The following is a 19757-nucleotide window of genomic DNA, read 5'->3' on the forward strand; positions in this document are numbered from 1 at the left end:
GGGTAGGCACTACCCTGGGTTGGGTACCCCTCCTCCACTGTCGCCAAATCCCAGGGAACCCCTAGCTACCAGTCAAGGTTCTGATGGTCTTGGTGGAAGAGGTTAGAGGGGTGACCCACCAAGTCATAAGAAGGAGGTGCTTAAGTGCTTTTTGAAAAATTCAGGTTTTTACAACTCCCCATCCTCTCTAGCTCCCCTCTCCATGTCTTCTAGGAGCCCAGTGACAGGGCCCAGGGAGGAGGAACAGTGCCCTTTTGTCCTCTATTACCTACCACAGGAATCCCCAAAATATGTTTCCCCACCAAATACACATACGCTGACATCAACTACGCAGGTGACTTTTAAAAACACAAAACCGACATTCAGGGGGCAAGGGGTCATGGGCTGAGCTGGGGTGGCCTAAAACAGCAACACCGAGGAGGCAGCAAGAGAGATTAGTAGGAATAAACTGGGGATGGGGTGGCTGAGGGGTTTGGGAGTCGATTCGGTCACTAGCGAGGGGCTGGAGGAGACAGATTCCGCACCCTATTCTACCCCCAGAGCTCTCCCAGAACCTTAATTCCCTTTCCTGTCCCCTCCCTTCTCCAAAAAAATGTAAAAGTTGGATTTTTTTTTTTTTTTTAGTGGGTGGAGGGAGCTCCAATGTGGCTTTTTTATATCTCTCTACTTCCTTTGAAGGGCTTCGTTTGTTTTGTTTTTTCATCCATAAAAAATGCAGTAGTTTTGAGGGGGTGCACCCTTAAAAGTGGTTAATTAGAACCTTGTATAAACACCATTCCCCAGCCCTTTCTTTGAGGGCAGCATCCCCATCCTATCCTCTCTCCCCGACATTAGAAACATCTTTTAAACAGAAGTCCTTGAATAATCCGATATAAAAATGCATGCCTCTGACAGGCATGGTGGGGGCTTTGGAGGGGCAGGAGGAGCTTTCCTTACGTAGTGATGAACTCTCCAGGCTGGGGAGGGGTCCCAGTGGTGGGGAGAGGGCTGTTCCTGGAACCTTGATCTCCATAGGGGGTGAGGGAGAGAGATGTCTGGCTGGCTCCTCACTGTGGAGGTGGCACAGGGGTAACTGTGCCTGGGCTCGGGGCCGTGGGGTCTGGAGGCAGGGGGGTACCTGGGTCTGTGGAGAAAAGGAAGAGGAATCAGCCAGGGTGAGCAGGACAGGGATCCAGACCCAGGCCACCACAGACACACAGAACTGGGCATGGCATGCAATGGGTGGGTAGGTGACTGAGGTAGCCTTTCCCCAACGCCCTCTCCCACCTCACGCTGGGAAAACTGAACCACCCCAAATCTTCCTGCCCCCAAGGGAACTCTCTAAACGGGGCATCTGAACGTGATGGGAGCAAGCAAAGGGGGTGCCAATCATCATGCAAACAGGTAGCTGTTTTTCAAGTTTACAACTGAGATGCTGTGCCTTAGGACTCCTCCGTGACCCACCAGTGAAAAGGCCCCAACGTCATCCCAGGGGTGGCTGCTGCCAGGGTGGGGAATGGTGGAGGACAGCCAGAGAGGCCCTTCCCCCTGTGTTCTCATTCACCAGAGCGTTCAAGAGGGATTGTGGAAGTTCTAGGACCTAAGCCCTTCCCCTACCTGCCCCCCAGCCCTCCACGTGGACCCCTCTCCCTCACCCTTCTCCCCTCCAGGACCCTTCTCACCTGGCAGTGGGCTGGCACTGCCACAATGGCAGGGCTCTGGGCTGCGGCGGATCCGAGCCCCGGCCCGAGAGGCAAGGAAGATGGCATGGTGGTGGTCGCCGGCAGGTTAGGATGGAGAGGGTTCGCCATGGACACAGGCAGGTTAGGTGGGGGGAGAGTGCCCGGGGCAAACGGGAGATGGTGGTGATGCCCATGCAGGTTAGGAGGAGGGGGCAGGTTAATACTGATGGAGTCGGCTAGACTACCGAATGGGATGATGGATGGAGCGGGAGGAGGAGGAGGAGGCGGCATGCCAAAAGGCAAACCCAAAGGAGCATTACCCGCCACGCCTGGGTGCCCGCTGCCTGGCACTGCCCCTGGCATCATTGCGGGAGGAGTTTGTTGGTTGGGGAACGGTGAGGGGCCTGGGAACAAAGAGAAGAGACCAAGAAGGTTAGAGGCAGACCATCTCCCTGACCAACTCACTGTCATACAGAGGGCCATCTAGCTACCCCTCCGCACCACTTTTCCTGACACGAGACTAAGTGCTGAATCCTTGGAACAAAACCTCAACCATCTGGGTGTGGGGAGGGAGCCCTGCTAGCTCAGGGATGTCACAGAGGTGAGCCCCGCTCTAGAACCTTCTGGTCCTGTCCTGTATCCCTTCTGAGGGGGACTTGGACCGTTCACCCAGAGCCCCCTGGGCAAGAGTTCCAGAAGCCATCACTCACCATGGGGTCCAGGGGGGGGTACCCCTGGTGGGACTGCCCCAGGCTGGGGCGCTCCAGCTGGCTGCTGCTGCGGCGGCCCCGCGGCTGACCCTGCCTGCCCAATCTGTTCAGAGGGGCCCAAGCTTCCAGGGGGAGCCCCACCGCCAGCAGGGGCAGGGGCCACAGAGGCCGGAGCCATAGCCAGGCTGTGAACCGTGGGCGGCCCAGCGGAGCCCGCAGGTGGGACGGGCTGGGAGCCTGGGGGCAGGGCTGGCGGAGGCTGCTGCTGCTGTTGGTGCATTTGCTGGAAGTGCTGCTGCCGGGCCCTCATCTCCGCATACTTCAGCTGCTCCATGTGGAAGGCTTGTCTGTCGGCCAGGAGCTGCTGCCTCTGATACTCCAGCTGCCGGTGCCAAGTGAGGACCATTACCCGTCACCCCTGTGCACGAGGCCCTGCCCCCTGAGCTGCCCTCCGCCACCCCCGGCCTCTCGTTCTGGCAGCTCCCCACACCAAACGTGAACCCTGCGCTTGGGCTTCCCAGCCCTGCCCTGTCCTCCCCTCCACGACTGCCACCACCGAGTCTTTGGGCTGCCTGCATGCTCGCTGCAACGGATTCATCTAGTGGGAGCCCTCACTCACTTCCGCTCCGAAGCTCTGAATCTGTCATTCTTTCCTTTTCTTTTAAGACTTTATTTGACAAAGTGAGAGAGAGAAAGAGAGCACAAGCAGGGGGAGCGGCAGGCAGAGGGAGAGGCAGAAGCAGGCTCCCCGCCAAGCAGGGAGCCCAACGTGGGGCTCGATCCCAGGACTCTGAGATCATGACCTGAGCCAAAGGCAGACGTTTAACTGACTGAGCCACCCAGGTGCCCCTCTGTCATTATTTTCATTTGGAAAAACGCTTCCAGTTCCTCTTGTCAGCTCATGTTCTTTCCTTCCCTCAAAACTGGCTAAACACTCACAATTCTTAGGAAGCCATCTCAGATCAACTCTTTCGCCTCTGAGCTTTGCCTTTGTTTCATTATCTCTCAGGACTTTTAACCTGAATCTGTCAGATACTTCAAGCGTTCACTCTTTTCGATGCCTCCGTACTGAATACTGGATGTCTTCAATTAAACCGTAGGTTCTGTTAGGATCCCTGTCTTATGTTTCTTTTTCTATCATCTCAAAAACAAAACTGTTCAATACCCAGCCCATCCCATCTCCTTTCCAAGTTCACCTCCCGGATCTGAAGCCTCTTCCCTCTCATCGTCCATTAAACCTGCTCGATGGCTCAACAAACATTTACTGAGAGTCTACAATGTGTCAAACACCGGCCAAGGACCTGGACGCGAGGCAATGACAAAACCGACTAGACTCTCTGCCCCTGATGCCAACACTCTGGGGGACCTCGGGCTCCAGGCTTTGCCTGTGGGCCACTTGTCCTCAACGGCCAGGGGCGAGCTCCTCCTGCCCCTCCGCTGTGAAGCCCTGTCACTCTTCAGGCTTCCTCCGCTGCTGCTCCCCCCAGCTCAGTGTCAAGGTGTGGGCCCGGGCTCCACTGGCCCCCAGGGGATGCTACTCACTGCCTCTCGCTCCCGGTCCATGATCGTCTCCAACTCTTCAAAGTGTCGGAGTTTGATCTCCAGCTTCTTCATCTGGGTCTCCACCAGCAGGGCCACCAGCGATTTGATCTTCCTCTCCTCCACGGCGGCCAGGTGCTAGGGAAGGCAGGGAGGGCGGCACGTGAGCGGGAGGGCCCACCGGAGGCGGGCCGGGGACAGAGTGGTAGGGCGGTAGGGCGGTAGGGCACAGGCTGGCAGGTTTTAAGAAAGACTTGCTATGGTCACAACCCCCAGAGTAGCAAAGGCTTCATATTCTTAAGAGAACGTGAAAAAAAAGAAAAAGTGGCAAAAGATGAGACAAGGTCAAATAATGAGAGGATAAAAACAGGCCTAATGGTAACAAGCTTCGAAGAGCCTAGAGATGACCACCTCTCCCTCTCAGGTCAAATTGAGAAGGCAACGGCCAGCATTATGGAAGTGAGCGTGGAAGGAGTTCCACAGGGGCAGTGAGATCAGAGAAGGGGGCAGCGCCTTCCCTGGGGGTCTCCTGGGACCCCGGCCCTCACCTTGGCCTTCACGGCGGCAGCGGCCAGGGCGGCAGCGGCGGCGGTGGAGAGATTGCCCTCACCAATGTCGCGCTCCACCTTCGTCTTCCTCTCCCCCTCCGACTCCACCACGTCCTTCAGCACTTCCTCTTGCCCTTCCTTTGGCTCCTTCTCCTTGTCCGGGTCAACTGGGCCAGGAAGAAGGTGGGGTCAGGCCTGCCGCCTACTTCTCTCCCCTGGACACCCAACCACCACGCCGGGAGGCTCACCTATGGGGTCCCCGTCGCTCTTCTCTGACTCCTTCTCGCTGTCACCTTGTTTCCCTCTCTCTTCGTCCTTCTTGGGGACCTCGCTGGTCTTCTCCTTTGTTTCTTCTTCGGCAGCCCCAACTCCTTCTCGGGGTTCCTGGAATGCCAGTAAAAGAAAAGTTGACAGCGTCAGGGCAGCTGGTCCTCACACAAAGGGCCAGACTGGGAAGTGAACTTCCACATCTTCCGTCGGAGGTACCGTGACTCCCCTCCCCAAGGGCCACTGGCGCCGCCACCCTCCCGGCCCAGCCCATTCCCGCTATACCTTGGGCTCCTTCTTCTCCTCCGCAGCCTGGCCCTCCGCCCGCGCCTCGTCTGTCCCGCTCTCCTCTGGGCCCCAAGGGGTTGGGGGGAGAGAATGGGAAATGCCTGATACAGAGTCTGTCTCTGTAACGCTTTTCCAAAAGCTCGATCTCCCAGCCAAAACCTTAGTGAGAGCACGGGCAGGGGGCCGCAGTCCCTAAGGGGGAGTCCCGGGGAAAAGAACACCCCTACTAGTTCTCCCCATTCGTCTTGTGCTCTGAGGAGACGGCTAGGCAGGGATGGCAGGGGGGGCACCGGGTGGCTGCAGCTCTTGGTGAAAGTGGAGGAGTCTGGGCACCTGGCAGCCCTTACCGATCCTCTCGGGCTCGTCAGACGTGGTTCCCGCGATACCGCTGCTCTCCAGACCAAAGGCTGGGTCGGCCTTGCCCGTCACTTTGGCGGCCTCCTCCACTTTCCGAACGTGGGCCTCCACCAAGGCTGTGGGCACTTCTTCCTTCATTTTGGAGAACTCTTCTGCAAGATCCAGAGAGGACAAGGCTGGGGGCAGGGGCGGGCAGGCCGTGCTGGCTGTCCCTGCGAAAGCTGCCTCACAAGCCCATCTCTTCATCTAGACCAGCGTGGAGCTAGACCGGGGCCTGAGCTGACGCCAGCGGCAGACCGTGCCAGTAGGGCAGCCAAACTTGAGGGCCTTTCAAGGTCTGAGTAACCAGCCTTTCAAACCAAAGAGGCCAGGACCCCTCCACATTACCTAGGGCCGACTTCGCAGCAGCAGAGGCGACTCGAGGATCGACGACAGAGGCCAGGAAGGCAACAGTGCTCATAACAGGGTTGCCTGACTGACTGAAGGGGATAGGTTGGTAGGCCAGGGGGCCCAGGGAGGCCTCTGAGTCCTCCAGGTACGGGTCTTCAATGGGAAGACGAAGAAAATGCAAGATGCACTCATCCTGCGTGCGGCTTCCCACGTGCTCTGACACTTTGTTCCAGTCATCTTTGTACATTTCCAGTGCCTGGTGGTAGTGGTGGAGACACAACTTCCTTACTTAGCCACTTTCCTTGAAGGTCAACTCCCCCCATCCTACTAAGGGCAGCGGGCTTCAAAGCTCTCTGTGTTGTGGTATTTGTGGATTCTGCTGGGTCCCAGGGGAATCTCCAAGTAGCACTACGAGAGGATATGGAGTTAATGAAATGGCCCAAATGCCTGGCCTGGAGCTGTTCCCTGGGGCAGGTGTGGCAGGCATCAGGGAAGAGAAAGACTGGGGACAAGATCAAGCTCTGCCCACTCACGAGTGTGGCTGGCACCCTGGCCACTTCCGTTTTCATAGAAAACTCTCCTTTCCTTGCCCCAATTACCTCCAGGAGCAGCAGGGTCTCCTGTTCCGTCCACTCTCGAGTGGCACTGGCCGCAGCTTTACTCTGCAGGAGAAACAGGCGGGTCAGACAGAGGAGCCCGTGACCGCGGAAGGACGAAGGTCCTCCCCGCCTGGAGTCAGCCCCCACCTCCATACCTTGGAGGGCACGTTCTTCTTTGTGTACATGTCTGTGCGCAGCCCAAAGTTCTGCATGTCTGTCGGCTTCTCTTTGCCTTTGTCAGGGAAGTTGAGCATTTGCTGGGAAGCAGAGGTCTGCTATTTGTGGAGGGGAAAGCAAGAGGTGAGGACAAGTGACCGCAGGAGCCAGGGGCGGACAGAGAGAGAAAACAGACAGAAGGAGCTTCCTTCCCAAAGCCAGGGACACCCCTGGGTGGGACTTCCTCCCTCACTGCTGTAGCTCCTCTGCTCTCACGTCTCTTCTTCCCGGGCAGGGGCCCCCCAATAAAGGGGCAAATAAGAAGCCCAGCGGGGTCTACACCCCACCTACCAGCTCTGGCTTGCCCTTAGCCGTCTCTGGCACCAGGTCATCCAGCTCTTTGCCCTTTCGCCCAGCCTTGGTATCAGCATCAACCTGGCGGCCCTGGGGGACAGAGCTTGGCGTCATGGAGGCTGGGCGGCAAATGACCAGGCCAAGGCCCTGGAGGCCTCAAGACCAAATGCTGGGCGGCCCGCAAGCTCTGGGGGCACTCATGCCACTGTTCCGTGTTCCCTTAATGATTAATTAGATCTGTAGTTGGCATGATCCCCATTTGTGTTCACATATAACTTTATAGGTTCCCTCAGGAGCTGGACAATTAGGTTCTAATCCTAGATTTGGTACTCTGTGACCCTGGGCAAGCCACGTAATCTGTCTCCTCTTAATTTTTGTAATGTATGGAATGGAAGTGGAAAAAAAAATGGAAGTGATAATAATTATGAAGCAAAAATGAAAAAAAAAATGTTGGAAATACGACAAAGTTAAAAAATTTCATGCAACTTAATTTTCAGCCATTTTTCTCTATCTGCTCCATGCCCTACACTGGCCTGTCTGCTCCTCGAGGACAAGGAGCATCTCTTCTCCCTCAGCAAGTCCTCACAGTCTTAGGTACAGAGGCTGAGAGAGGGCGCTAAACATACGGGGCTGACTCCTGTGGCCCTTTGCATCCCACGGAAAAGGAAGAAGCCTCAAAACACTCCTGAACCATTACCCTAAAAAACCAGAAAAAGAAAAGTCCAAAGAAGCCCAGTGTTTCCCAGCCGCCCCCCTGCCCCCACAGCCCCTCACCCTACCTGCGGGGTCTTAGGCTGCAGAGGCACCAGCCCTGATGGCGTGTCTGCCAAGACATGGAAGTGAGAGGTGGGCGGAGGCCCCATCGGGGTTGGTCGACTCTCAGCATCCACCTGGTAGTTAATAAGACCCCACTGCTCTAGGAAGGCATGGACCCTGGCAGGAAAGAGGCGGAGAAAGGGTCACGTGGGGCCACCAAAACGGGGCAGAGGTGGGGGCATTAAGCTCCCTTTCCCCAGCCCTCTTCTCTGCCCCTTCTACTCCCTGGCCAATCCCTAAATGTCAGGGACACCCAGGCCTCCGTCTCCAGCCGGGGCCTCTCTCCATATCCACCCACCTAGGCAACATCTCTTCCTCGAGAGCCAGGCAAATTGAACCAGAATGCTTCAACTACACACGCACGCCTTCTCCTTTCTTCCACGCGCCAGAGGACGCCACTGCCATTCCCTCAAGTCACACACATGCCCAGAACGTGAACCGTGCCTTTCTCTAGAGGCGTTTTTTTCCGCTTGTTCCCCTAGAATCTTTGCTGACAGCTCTCCTTTCTGCCAAGAGACGTCTGTGGGCAGACATCCTTACGCAGCCCCCTCCCCTCAGCAGCAGACCCACCTCATGATGGCACAGACATCACCGGCCAGGTTCCTGCGGCAGGCAGTGGAGGTGAGATACTCTTGGGGGTTCAGCCGGTATGTGTCAATCATGAAGTTTCGATAAGCCAGGTAGCTTAGGGGAGAGAGTGAGAGATGCATGAAAGGAAGAAAAATAAGTTTGCTGAGGACTGAGGGGTAGGGAAAGTGATACAAGAGCTCATGGTTGCTCCTGTGTGACGGAGAACAGAGCGGATCGTCTGCCTCAGTAAACACTGCGGATCTACTCCATGCTAGACGCAAGCGCGTCAGCCCCTGCCACATTTTCCTTGATGGCGGTTGTTTAGTTTAAGCGAATCATTTCCCTGGCTGTACTTGGGGAAGTTTCATCGAACTTTTGAACAAGCGATCAAAATGCAAGAAAAGGTGCCCTTATTTCCAAAGGCAGATGTTAAGGGGAAGTCTTTATCCATGCATGTCGTACTGTAAAGAATATATGTTTTCGTGTTTTAAGTAAGCCCCACACTGGGTGTGGAGCTCACTGAAAAAAAAAAAAAAAATATATATATATATATATACACACACATGTATATTTGCGTTTATTTACCTATATTTTTTATTAAAGGGAGAGCATGTGCAGGGAAGGGGCAGAGGGAGAGAATCTTTTTAAGATTTATTTATTTGAGAGAGAGAGAGAGAGAGAGTGTGAGTGGGGGCAGGGGCAGAGGGAGAGAATCTCAAGCAGACTCCCCACTGAGTGTGGAGCCCAATGTGGGGCTTGATCCCACGACCTTTGAAGTCATGACCTGAGCTGAAATCACTAGTCGGATGCTCAACCGACTGAGCCATCCAGGTGCCCCAACGGAGACAGAGAATCTTAAGCAGGCTCCACTGGATGCCGGGCTCGATCTCATGACCCTGAGATCATGACCTGAGCCAAAATCAAAAGTCAGAGTCTTAACTGACTGAACCACCCAAGCGCCCCTACAATATATATTTTGAAGGTGGAAAGATCTAAGTTTAACTCCCAGTTCTACCATGATGGCCTTGGGCAACTACTTAAATTTTTGAACCACAGTCTCCTAATCTGTAAAGTGGAGTGTCTGCTAAGGAATAGAAAGATCTGTAAAGATCTAGTACAGTGCCAGGCACATTTCAGCAGCTCAGCAAATGGTAGCTATTGGGTGGTATAGCATAAAGTTTGAGAACATGAGCCAGTCTAAAGGATTCAGATCCTGGTTCTTCTACTCACTGGCTGTGTGACCTTAATCAAGTGACTTAACTTCTCTGTATCCCAGTTTCCTAATCAGAAAACTGGAGAGGATAATAACACCTACCTCTAAAGCTGATATGAAGATTAGTCAATGCCTGTAAGACACTTAGGATTGTGCCTGGAAAATAGTACACTTTCAGTAAGTGCAGGCAATTATCACTATTTACTATCTTACACCAAGAGAACAAAGTGTAGAACAATTCTAGATCCAGCCCTGCCTACAGACTATGTTGAACTCCTGTCACCAGGTCATAAGTCCCTTTTCCTCTGGAGAGAGCAAGTTTCTTCATATAAACTGCATTCCCCAGGAAGAAGAGGAGTGAACCATACCAGGTTACAGGGAAAAAAACATGGTGGGAAGGCAAGATGGCCCTAGAGAGGGGAAGCTGAGGAACAGCTGGGAAGCAAGCTCATTCAGTTCTCAGGGAGATCAACACTTTCTCACCCTTCTCATTATGACATTCATCCTGGAGCATCCCCAACCATAGAAGATTGCCAAGACTCATTCAAAGCCAAACAGGTTTGGCTTGAGGCAACACCTTGACGAAGACTTCCAAGCCTGAAGCCTGTACTTTACACAACTCCTCTCTCTCTCCAGAGAGACTTCTCCAGCCCTTAATTCAGAGTCTTGGATCTTCATAGTTCCTCCTCTTGTTTTTCTATTAAAACCTACTCTCAGGGACCAGCAGGGTCATTTGCATTCTAGTCGAAGCTATTATGTATGCTGGGGACATGTGCATTTTAGATATCTTAGTAATTATGGATTGGAAGGCTCTAGACTCTGTTCAAAGAAATGGAGGCACCAGAGCAGGTACCCGTTTTGAAGACCATGCTTAATCCTGCCCCCAGGCAAATCCTAGAGAGCATGCTACTGTGGCCACAGTGCTGGGCTGGGGCTGCCTGCGGGCAGAGATCAGGTCTTTGTTAAGAGGAACACAGTGCCCGGCTCTTAGAGCTCAAGAAACATTTGCTAAATGCAATATCGCTGGATCGGGAAGCGTGATCAGGGACAGTAGGGAGAAAGAGAGTCGTGAGCTGAGATTTCCTTACATTTCTGGAGTCTTGGACTTGTTCTTGCCGTTAAAGAACTCGGGGAGAGCCCTCCGCTCAATGGCATGAACACTGCAAGAGAAGATGGAATAGATTCAGAAGGCATTGGTGGAGGGATGGAAGCCTCAGAAGGAAAAGCCTAGAAGGGAGGGAGGGAGAACACAGCAGTTCTCCCTTCCTTGGGGAGAAATTCCCCTAGGGCAGTAAGGTTCAAAGATACTAGGAGCTCCCCTAAAACCGAAGTGTTCCCCAATCTACCCGGCTGATGAAGAAATTACTTATTTGGAGACAGGAAGAGGAACAACACACGATGGCCCCTGGTGGCAGGGAAATAGGGAAGCAGTGAGCAGTTGGTGCCACAATACCTATTATAGTCAAACCAGGCAGCGTAGCTGGGAATGATGATGTGGTGGGTCTGTTCAGTCACGTTGTCCTCATGTAGGTCCGGATTCTTCGTCTGCTCCCCCTTGTTCCCCGTACTGTTTTCATCCTCATCCTACAAGTATGGAGGCTGCTGGACACTCAGCATTTTCATTTTGCCCCCCCAGCAACCCTCTGTTTCTCCCACGTCCCAGGAAAGTGGGCACTAAGGATGGGTATGAGAATGAACAGTTATAGGCCCCGGAACTTGGAAAGGGTCAGAGTTTTGAGTTTTGAACAACAGCTAGAACTAGTCTAAGGTGGGAAAACTCCAGGCAGTGGAAAGTTCTGGGCAGAAGGAACTTTATCAGCACAACTCAGAATCCCATAGAGAGGTAGAGAGGGCCTCTCTAAATTGGCTCCACCTTGCCCGTGGTCTCCATGCTTTCATCCTCCTGTTCATCTGAAAGACAGAGACGCAAAAGAGGAGGTTGGAGCCTCCGGAGGGGCAGCAGAATCCCACTCTCTGAAAAGCCCCGGCAGGCTAGGGGAGGCTGGCAGACCTCCTTACCCAGGTCAGTCATGGTGCCTCCTTTGACTGGGGCTGACTCTGAATCCTTCTTAGTGTTGACTGCCAGGAGAGAGAGTCATTCTATCAGACAGGTTCTGTCCAAACCGAGCCCTTACCTCTCCACCATTAACAATTCTGGAGATCTCATTTCCCCCCAAAACTTTCCCCATCGGATCACAAAGGGTGGTAATTCCCTCCGGGCACAGTCATTCTAGGCCTTGAAACTCACTTGCCACTTTCCCTCCTTCCCCTGCCAAAAATTCACTTTTTTCCTATAAAGAAGCATCTTCTACTCTAGGAACACTCATGAGGCATTCCTGTCTTTGACAGGCCCCTCTTAGTTCCATCCATGTGTCTGTGAGTTCTTACTGGACCGAGACAGAGTCTGACCAAATCACTCTGTACAGGAGTGGTTGGATCTTCAGCATTTTCTAAAGCAGAGGGCTTCCCTTACTGAATCCGTACACAGCTCAGGAGAAAACACGAATACAGAAGAGAGCTGCCGGGCTCTCTGCTGTGACTGACGAGGGGATGGAAGCCAGCACTCCTCTCTCTCCGTGGCCCCCCTCCCCCACCCGAAAGTACACTCCTGGAGATGTGCAGCTTGTCTACGGAATACAGATCACAGTCCACCCCTGCAACTGTACCACTCTAACACTGCGGAGCAATGGTCTCCCAAGTGGGGTCCTCACATAGGATGCAAGAGATGGTCCACCGGAATACAGGCAGGGAATCGCGGAACTTCTCTTTACATGTTTTTTCATCTTATCCTTTACATTTTCCCGTTTTCAGGTAACGTTTGCGTGTGTTTTATAATGTTCCTGAAGTAATGGTACGGCAGTACGTATCTCTAACTTGTGCTTAAATACTGTACTGATGGGAGCACATGACCAAAAGCAGTCTGGAGACAACCACTGACAGGTGCGAGGCGCAGTCCACAACTCCGATATGGATAAGGTCAGAGGACTGTCCGTGGTGATGAAAAATAACCAGCTAAACTGAAGGGAAAGATCCTCCAGACCCGGAGCTGGGCTGGAGAACTCCATCCTGACAGAAGGTAGGTCCCTGGAGCTCGGTGTGGCCCATACCTGTTTTAGGCAACGTCACCTCCTCTACGTTGGGGACTGGTGAAGGCTCATCCATGTCCTTTGTCAGATCTTCTTGCTCCTCCTCTCTGTGTCCACGCTTCGACTTGGTGTAAGGTGTCGAGGGACTAGGAAGGAAAGGGAGTGAAAGATAAGCCAGTCATCCTTGGAGAAGTTGAGATTCAAGGGCAGCGAAGCAAGAGAGCATCCCAAAGGCGGAGCTGAGCATTCACAGAACCCAAACGCGACAGAGTACTGGGAGGGGCAGAGGCTTTCCCTTGAAGATTTAGCTCTCTCCGAGTTCACCCATGGCTGCAACTAGAACTAACAACTGGGCAGCTAGAGAAGGCCTCATCCTCCCTCTCCGGACACCTGCAGGAATCCGGCCTATCCTGGTCAGGGCCGGGTGGTTATGGGAAGGAGTTTGCCCTTCCTTCCTTCAACATGGTGAGGAGAGAATGGCGAAGGTGGGGGCAGGGAAGGGGCCGGCATACCCTTTCTTAGCATTTTTCTTCTTAGCTTCTGGGGTTGGTGAAGGAGAGGGGGAGCGCTTCCTCTTCTTATAGTTCCCCCCTTTCTTGTCCCGTCGATCTGAATCTGGGCTGTTCACCTGCAGGTTGGAGAATGGGAGCGAATGTCAGCTAACAAGCCCCACTGAAGACTTATCCCGAGACTTAGGCTAAGGGATCAGTGAAGAAAGAAGAGGACTTTTCACCTCGTCTGTCAGCGTCTTGGCTGAAATCTTCTTTCGGCGGGAGACGGGGCTTTTGTCATCATTTACCTCGTAGTCTTCCTCGTTCATCCATTCATTGAACGTGTCTGTGTCCAGAATCCACTTTGCATGAACCTGAAGTACAAAGGCAGGCTGTGCTGGAGAGAAGCCTGAAAGCCACAGCTGTCAGGGCGCCTGTAACGGAAAAGCCCGAGGACGCACGAGCCCGTGCTTCACCTCCAAAGAGAGGTCTGGTCCCGGTATTCATCTTTTCTTTAAAAAAGATGTTATTTCTTTTCTTTTTTTTAACATAAGCAGGGGGAGTGGGAGAGGGAGAAGGAGGCTCCCCACTGGACCCTGGGACCATGACCTGAGCTGAGCCACCCAGGGACCCCTAAAAAAGATTTGATTTCTAAGTAACATCTACACACAGCGTGGGGCTCGAACTTACAACCCCAAGGTCAAGAGTCACACGCTCTACCGACTGAGCCAGCCGGGCGCCCAGCATGCTGTCTGGGGTCGGGGACAAGAAACGCTCACCTTCCGAGGTTTCTCAGGGGTTGGAGCATCCTCCACAGACGCTTCAACTTCACTGGCCGGGATCCACGTGTCGTAACTGCCCCGGGAAATCGAGCGTGAAGCAGGATTGATAGGATGGGGTCATAGAAAAGTAAAGTGCGTTTCACCTTTTCCACTTTTACAAAATGTATAGGGTTGTTGGGTTCTTTTTTGGTATGACTATTTTTCCAATTAATATTGGGATTCTTTCCATCATAAAGTAATAAAAACAACTCCAAAAATAAAAGAAAGAAAGAAAAGAATCACCCGACACAACTATTTGGTATTTATTTTTTCCTGGTAAATTTCTCCTGTACAATTTTGTTTTTACATAATTGCAATGTTACATGTTATTTTATAATCCTACTTTTTGCATTTAATATTCATCTACAAATTATCCATGTGATTTCTTTTTTTCCCATGTTATTTCTACCAGTTTGATGGCTGCATAGCAGTCCACTGAGTAGATATTCAAATTGCTGAAACATTTTCCCAATAGACATTTAGAGTGTTTCTAACATTTATTTATCACAGATTATACTGGAATAACCATTTCACACATAAAGCCCCAATCTTTTTAGCCTAACCCTCATCGAATAAGTCCAAACCTCTCCCATGATGGAAAATTCTCATAATAGAGAAGAACAAATTAACAGACCTAAAAATAACCCCAAAAGAGTGCCTGCTTGCTCTGCTAGATGTTCTAGGGCTTCTTCTCAGTCTGGCTCCTGAAGTTAAACCTGCCCCAGGGCCCTGTCCTCACCTGTCAGGATAGTAGCCCCAGTGCAGAAGAACCTGCTTATCCCGCTTCATGACTGGTCGTACCCATTCCTCTGGGGATAGAGACAGAATAAGGAGAGAGATAAGCTAAAGGGATACACAGAAAATAACTGTTTACAACTCGTGCTCCAGCCAGGGACCCGGAAATAGGGACATAAGGCAGTAGGAGGGCTCAGGGTTGAAAGGAGAGAGGACGAGCCCAGGCACTGTGCGAGGGCTGAAGAGTCCCCCACTCCTAGTCCAAGCACTGCAGAGGCCAGGACAACCCAGGTCTCACCTTCTTCCAGGTTCCCTGGGACAGGATACACAACATGGGAGGCATTGTTCTTATCTTCAGTGACTGTTCCCTGGATGGCATGAGGAAAAGCGGGTAAATACAGTCCCCTCTGAATTACTCATGGGTGCAAACAAGCCAAAATAAGATTTAACCACAGCTCTGCCTTCCTAATCATATTTTGCCCAGAATGGTATTAAAGTTAGTTTGCGTTCTTCAAACACACACCAGCAGAGAGGCAGAGGGAAATAGCTGGGATAGTGCTAATAATGAAGAAAAACTAAGGACCTAAAAGTTGCTGCAAATAATCCCCCGAATAGATAATCTGCACATGGGAAATGTGAGGCTGACTATATGTCCTTAGCAATGGCATCTGTTTGTTATTAGAGAGTTCCAGAGTAAAGGTTTCATTTCCCTGAAATCAGGCAATCTCTGGCTTTCCTCACCCCCAGGCCAATGCAGTCTGTAGGACAGAGATCCAAACCTGTCAAGACTGGGAAATGGGAGGAGTGAACTGAGAAAGAGACGGGCAAGGCTTTAACTCTAGTCTTTCTCCAAGTAGGCAGAGCTGTCTTTGCAATAGAAAACTTGTCACCCAAAGGGCTGCTTATTGTACTGAAAACATCAGGAAGAGTCATGGAGTTTCCAAAATTTCTTCTGACCCACCCACTCACCTGGTGTCTCTTGATAATGTCCTTTAATTTCCCTAGCAGTTTGGGTTCAATTTCTGGGCACAGAAAAATGTTAGGTCGAGACAGGCAGTTATTCTGTGGGAAGAAGAAATAGAAAGGATGAGATCATGTGGAAGGTGTGTTCTGGATGTTCTGGATTTTCACTGAGGGAAAGGAGGTGAATGGGGGGCAGGGGTGGGGTGGGGTGCTTGACTATTACCTGCACCAAGGACTTCTCAATGGTCATGAACATTTCCACGTTGCGGTCCATGCGTGATGGATTCTGGAAATCGTAACGCCGCCTTGAGAAGAGGCAATAATCTAGTGAGTGGTGTAGATCAGGTCTGAAGATGAGGTAGGATATGTGACTTCGTAGCATGGGAAATCAGGAAGCTATCTTGCTCACAACTGTTGTCAAAATGGCCTGGGATCTGGGGTTCACGAATCTCAACTCCATGAATCACTTCGTACTTAGTCCGAAAGGACAAAGAAAAGCTTGAGATGCCAACCAAAGAATCCTCTTTCCTCTACGATACACACAGCACCGCACACACACATGCTCATTCGCTCTTAGAGACTATTTTGGCTCTGACTCTCAGCCACTCTTCTGACCCAGCAAGTCAGGCCTACGGACCTAGCAAAGTAAAAGACTCGCAAGAATGTCTACGTATGCTCTCCCACCCCGAGAAGGACATAGGAAATCATAAAGGGGGAGTCCCCCTAAATGTAAGAAGCTTAGTGAAGAAGGCATCTCACCATCCCTGGTCACTCTTGAATTTGTAGGCAGCTGCAAGTATGTGGCACAGGGAGCCTCCTGCTTTGAAATCTAGGAAACATTTGATCTACAAAATTGAGACAGGAAAGAAGTATATGAGAGTTACATCCTAAATTCTCTTATTGGCAATCCTTTCACAAAATCCCTTGCTGAACTAACCTCTCTCTCAAAGCTGGAATTCTTTTTTTTTTTTTTTTTTTTTTAAGATTTATCTATTTGAGAGCGGGAAAGAGCGTGTGGGGGGAGGGGCAGGAGAGGGAGAGAGAGTCTTAAGCAGACTCCTTGCTGAGCACGGAGCCTGATGCAGGGCTCGATCCCAAGACCCTGAGATCACAGCCTGAGCCAAAATCAAGAGTTGGAGGCTCAAACGGCTTAGCCACTCTGGGGCCCCAAAGTTGGAATTCCTTAACCCCTATGCAACAGTATCATTTAGTCCAGAAGAAGGGGGGGGGGAAGAAACCAGTATTCACAAAGCCCCACCTTGTGCCCTGTACTTACTGGGTTACCTCATCGACCATTACAGAAACCCTATAAGGTAGAGATATTAATCCCATCCAGAGATGAAGGAACAGACACTCAAAAGGCTTAAATGGCTTGCCTAAAATCACAGAGATACTAAGTGGCAGAGCCAGGATTTGAACACAAGCCTATGCAAAACCAAATCTCGTACCCTTTTAACCATGCTATGGGAGTTTCATATATGAGCTTAGACACTCTCAGATAACCTGTTGAATGAAATATTTATTTTATTTATTTATTTTTATTTTTTAAAGATCTTCAGCGACCTCTACACCCAAAGTAGGGTTCGAATTTACAACCCCCAGATCAAGAATCAAACGCTCCATGGACTCAGTCAGCCAGGCGGCGCTTGTTGCACAAAATATTACTAAGACAAAGGGAGTGGTAAATGGGGGACTAGGGCAAGCCAGTAATGCCCTAACCAGGAATGGGGATAATAGGCAATTACCCAAATCCCAAAAGGTATGAAATTTACAAAAACCCCACAACTCCCTCTCCAGTTTGGAGGGTTCATCCCCTTGCGTTGGCACTCACCGGCAGTTTAGTGAGCGGTGCGTTGCTGACATGTTTGCCAAAAACTTCTTCCTGAAATTGTAGCAACTGCACAACCAGGCTAGACAAGGACTTGTTGGTAGGTGGTTCAGCTTGTATATACTGGGGAAACAGAGGCAAAGGGAAGGAAAGTAGACCCTAGATAAACTGTCCACTATCTCCCTTATTTCTTCCTAGGGGGCTCTGGAAGCATCTGGGGTAGAAAAAATAGTGTCTTCTCCCATATGTCTAGTTTCTATAAAGAAAATGGCAGAAGGGAAGCCCTCTAAGCCCCTCACAGGAAGTTGAAATTCTGCTGACCCCCAACCGAGCCTGCCATCATTGGGTGCTGGAGGCAAGTGGGGCTTCCTCCTCCTTCTCAGCTGTTCTCTGAAATTGGAGTTGTAGGACCCTGATTTCTAGCCAACAGCACTGAGGGCGGTAAAATTCTGAAGGGTCATTCCCCCTATAACGTAGCCTAATAAGAAAGGTGCGAAGAAGTGAGGCAAGGCAAACAGACTGAGAGAGTGAGTTTGTGCATTCTGCTTCTGCTAGGAACAGGGCACAAATGTCTTCGCAGGCTCTCCTAGATGGCAAGGACCAGCTACTACCCAGCCTGGTGAGAAAGAGCAAGAAAACATCCATGCTTTCTGAAGAAACTGTATCTGAGACAAGCAACCTGGGCCCTCTTACACATTTCCATGTTATGCTACCTAGTATCCTAGCCTCCTGTTCTAATTTAAATCTGAGGCAGGAGGCTAACTTTCTCTTTACCTTTTGACCCCTGTTTCCTCAACCCTAATCACAGAGAAAAGTGCTCCTCTCAGTGGGAGATGTGAAGAAAGCCTTGAAGGAAAAGGTAAACGACAAAGAGCTAAGAACTCGAAAGCTGAATTTGAAAGCTCACAGGCTGTCAATCCCCCCAGGGCCAGAGACTAAGCCCCTAGACTGATCTCCCCTCCAAAAGGTCAAAGGTGGAGGCCTGGGAACCAGAGCCTCACGCTGGGGTACAGGCAAACCACAGACCCAGCAGCTGTTTGTCAGGGTTCTGACACTCAGAGAGACCTCGGAGATGGCCAGAACCAGGATCAGAGGGGTGTACTCCTCAGCCACCCATCACACTTCTGACAGGCTGCAAAGCTGGGCAGGAAGAACTGGGGAGCTAAAGGAAAGCCAGAAAGAGAACCTCTAACTGGGGGTAGTGAAAAGGAAGAGGCAAACCATCTCCACAGAAAAACCCCATGTATAGATGTTCCCTTCCACCAGGCCGAAAGACAAAGACAACACCAGGAAGAGGTTTGATAGAAAAGTCAGGTAAGGCTTTTTGAACCCTTTGTTCACTACCTTATTATCTCCAGTTACGGGCTGGGGGGCTGGAGATATAAAGCGTGTCTTAGCCTCTGAACCCCAAACCAAAGGCAACGCGAGGCCAGGTGGACGGGTGACTTCATTGTGAAGCTGAGGAATGGTGAAGAGGTTGCTGCCCAGGAACTGCTATAACCTGGCCCCCAAGGGGTTCTGTTGCCCCTCGGATGGAGGTGGGGGACGAGCGACAGAGACAGGTGGGGGGGGGGCTTCTTCAGGCTGATGAGCAGCCAAGGGCCTGCTCTGTGGCTGTTTACCCTCCTGCCTTCATCATCTCTCCGAACATACACAAAGCACTAGGGAGGCCTCAGCCCTGCCAGTACCTGGCTCCGTGGGAAGCTCTGGCGGGCACCGTGGCGGGCACGCTGGGGAGGGGGGGGCATCAGGCACCCCGTCCACCCTCGGCCGCCTCTCCCGGAAAAGCCCGGAAGGCTCTGGCCCAGGGGAGGGTGGGCGGCTGGCATCGGGACCCGCCGGGCAGTGGAGAAAAACAAGGGGAAGAGGGCGCAGCAGGGAGGGCGGGGGCTGGAATCCCAGGCTGCGGGAGGCAGTAAAAGAGGGCTGGGGGAGGGGCGCGGGCGCCGGCCGGGCGCTGCAAGGTTCCCGAGCCGCGGGGAGGGCCGACAGGGCCGCTCGGGTGGGCAGGCCGGAGGCTGGGCGCCGGGTCACGTCCGCCAGCTTCCACGCAGCCCTGCCGCGCGCTCCTGCTGCTGCTGATTCTGCCGGAGGCCGGGAAGCACCGTTGCATGAACTTTGGATGCGGGATGTCAGCCTCATGGTGCCGCGTTGGGGGCCGCCATCGCTTTTTGCTGTCTTCTATAAGGCTCGGGCGCACCGCCTTGCCCGCTCAGCTCAGCTCCCGCCTCCTCCGCCTCCTCCTCCGCCCGCCTCCCGCCGCCTCCCGCCGCCGCGGCCGCCGCCTCCCGCCGCCTGGGCCGGCCCCGGCCCGCGCAGCGCCCCCTGCCGACCGGTCGGGCACGGCGGCGGCCAAGCTCCCGGC

General features: G+C 52.3%; 1 protein-coding gene across 1 annotated transcript; it reads right to left on the reverse strand.

Moving 5' to 3' along the window:
* Nucleotides 1-322: 322 nt before the first annotated feature.
* Nucleotides 323-19534, reverse strand: SMARCC2 (SWI/SNF related, matrix associated, actin dependent regulator of chromatin subfamily c member 2). The gene is given in 30 exon segments (XM_040637805.1): nt 323-1123; nt 1662-1682; nt 1685-2065; nt 2372-2753; nt 3914-4048; nt 4459-4625; nt 4707-4842; nt 5011-5075; nt 5361-5522; nt 5758-6016; nt 6360-6422; nt 6515-6634; nt 6867-6959; nt 7649-7802; nt 8256-8369; nt 10557-10628; nt 10922-11052; nt 11342-11379; nt 11488-11547; nt 12576-12700; nt 13067-13182; nt 13288-13419; nt 13825-13900; nt 14606-14675; nt 14900-14969; nt 15571-15663; nt 15788-15869; nt 16324-16409; nt 17396-17551; nt 19148-19534. Coding segments are annotated over 30 exon segments (4023 nt in total). The 3' UTR covers nt 323-1046.
* Between the last annotated feature and the right edge of the window lie 223 nt (nt 19535-19757).

Source organism: Ursus maritimus, unplaced genomic scaffold (genome assembly GCF_017311325.1).
Source record: "Ursus maritimus isolate PB19 unplaced genomic scaffold, ASM1731132v1 scaffold_21, whole genome shotgun sequence".
Lineage (NCBI taxonomy): Eukaryota > Metazoa > Chordata > Mammalia > Carnivora > Ursidae > Ursus > Ursus maritimus.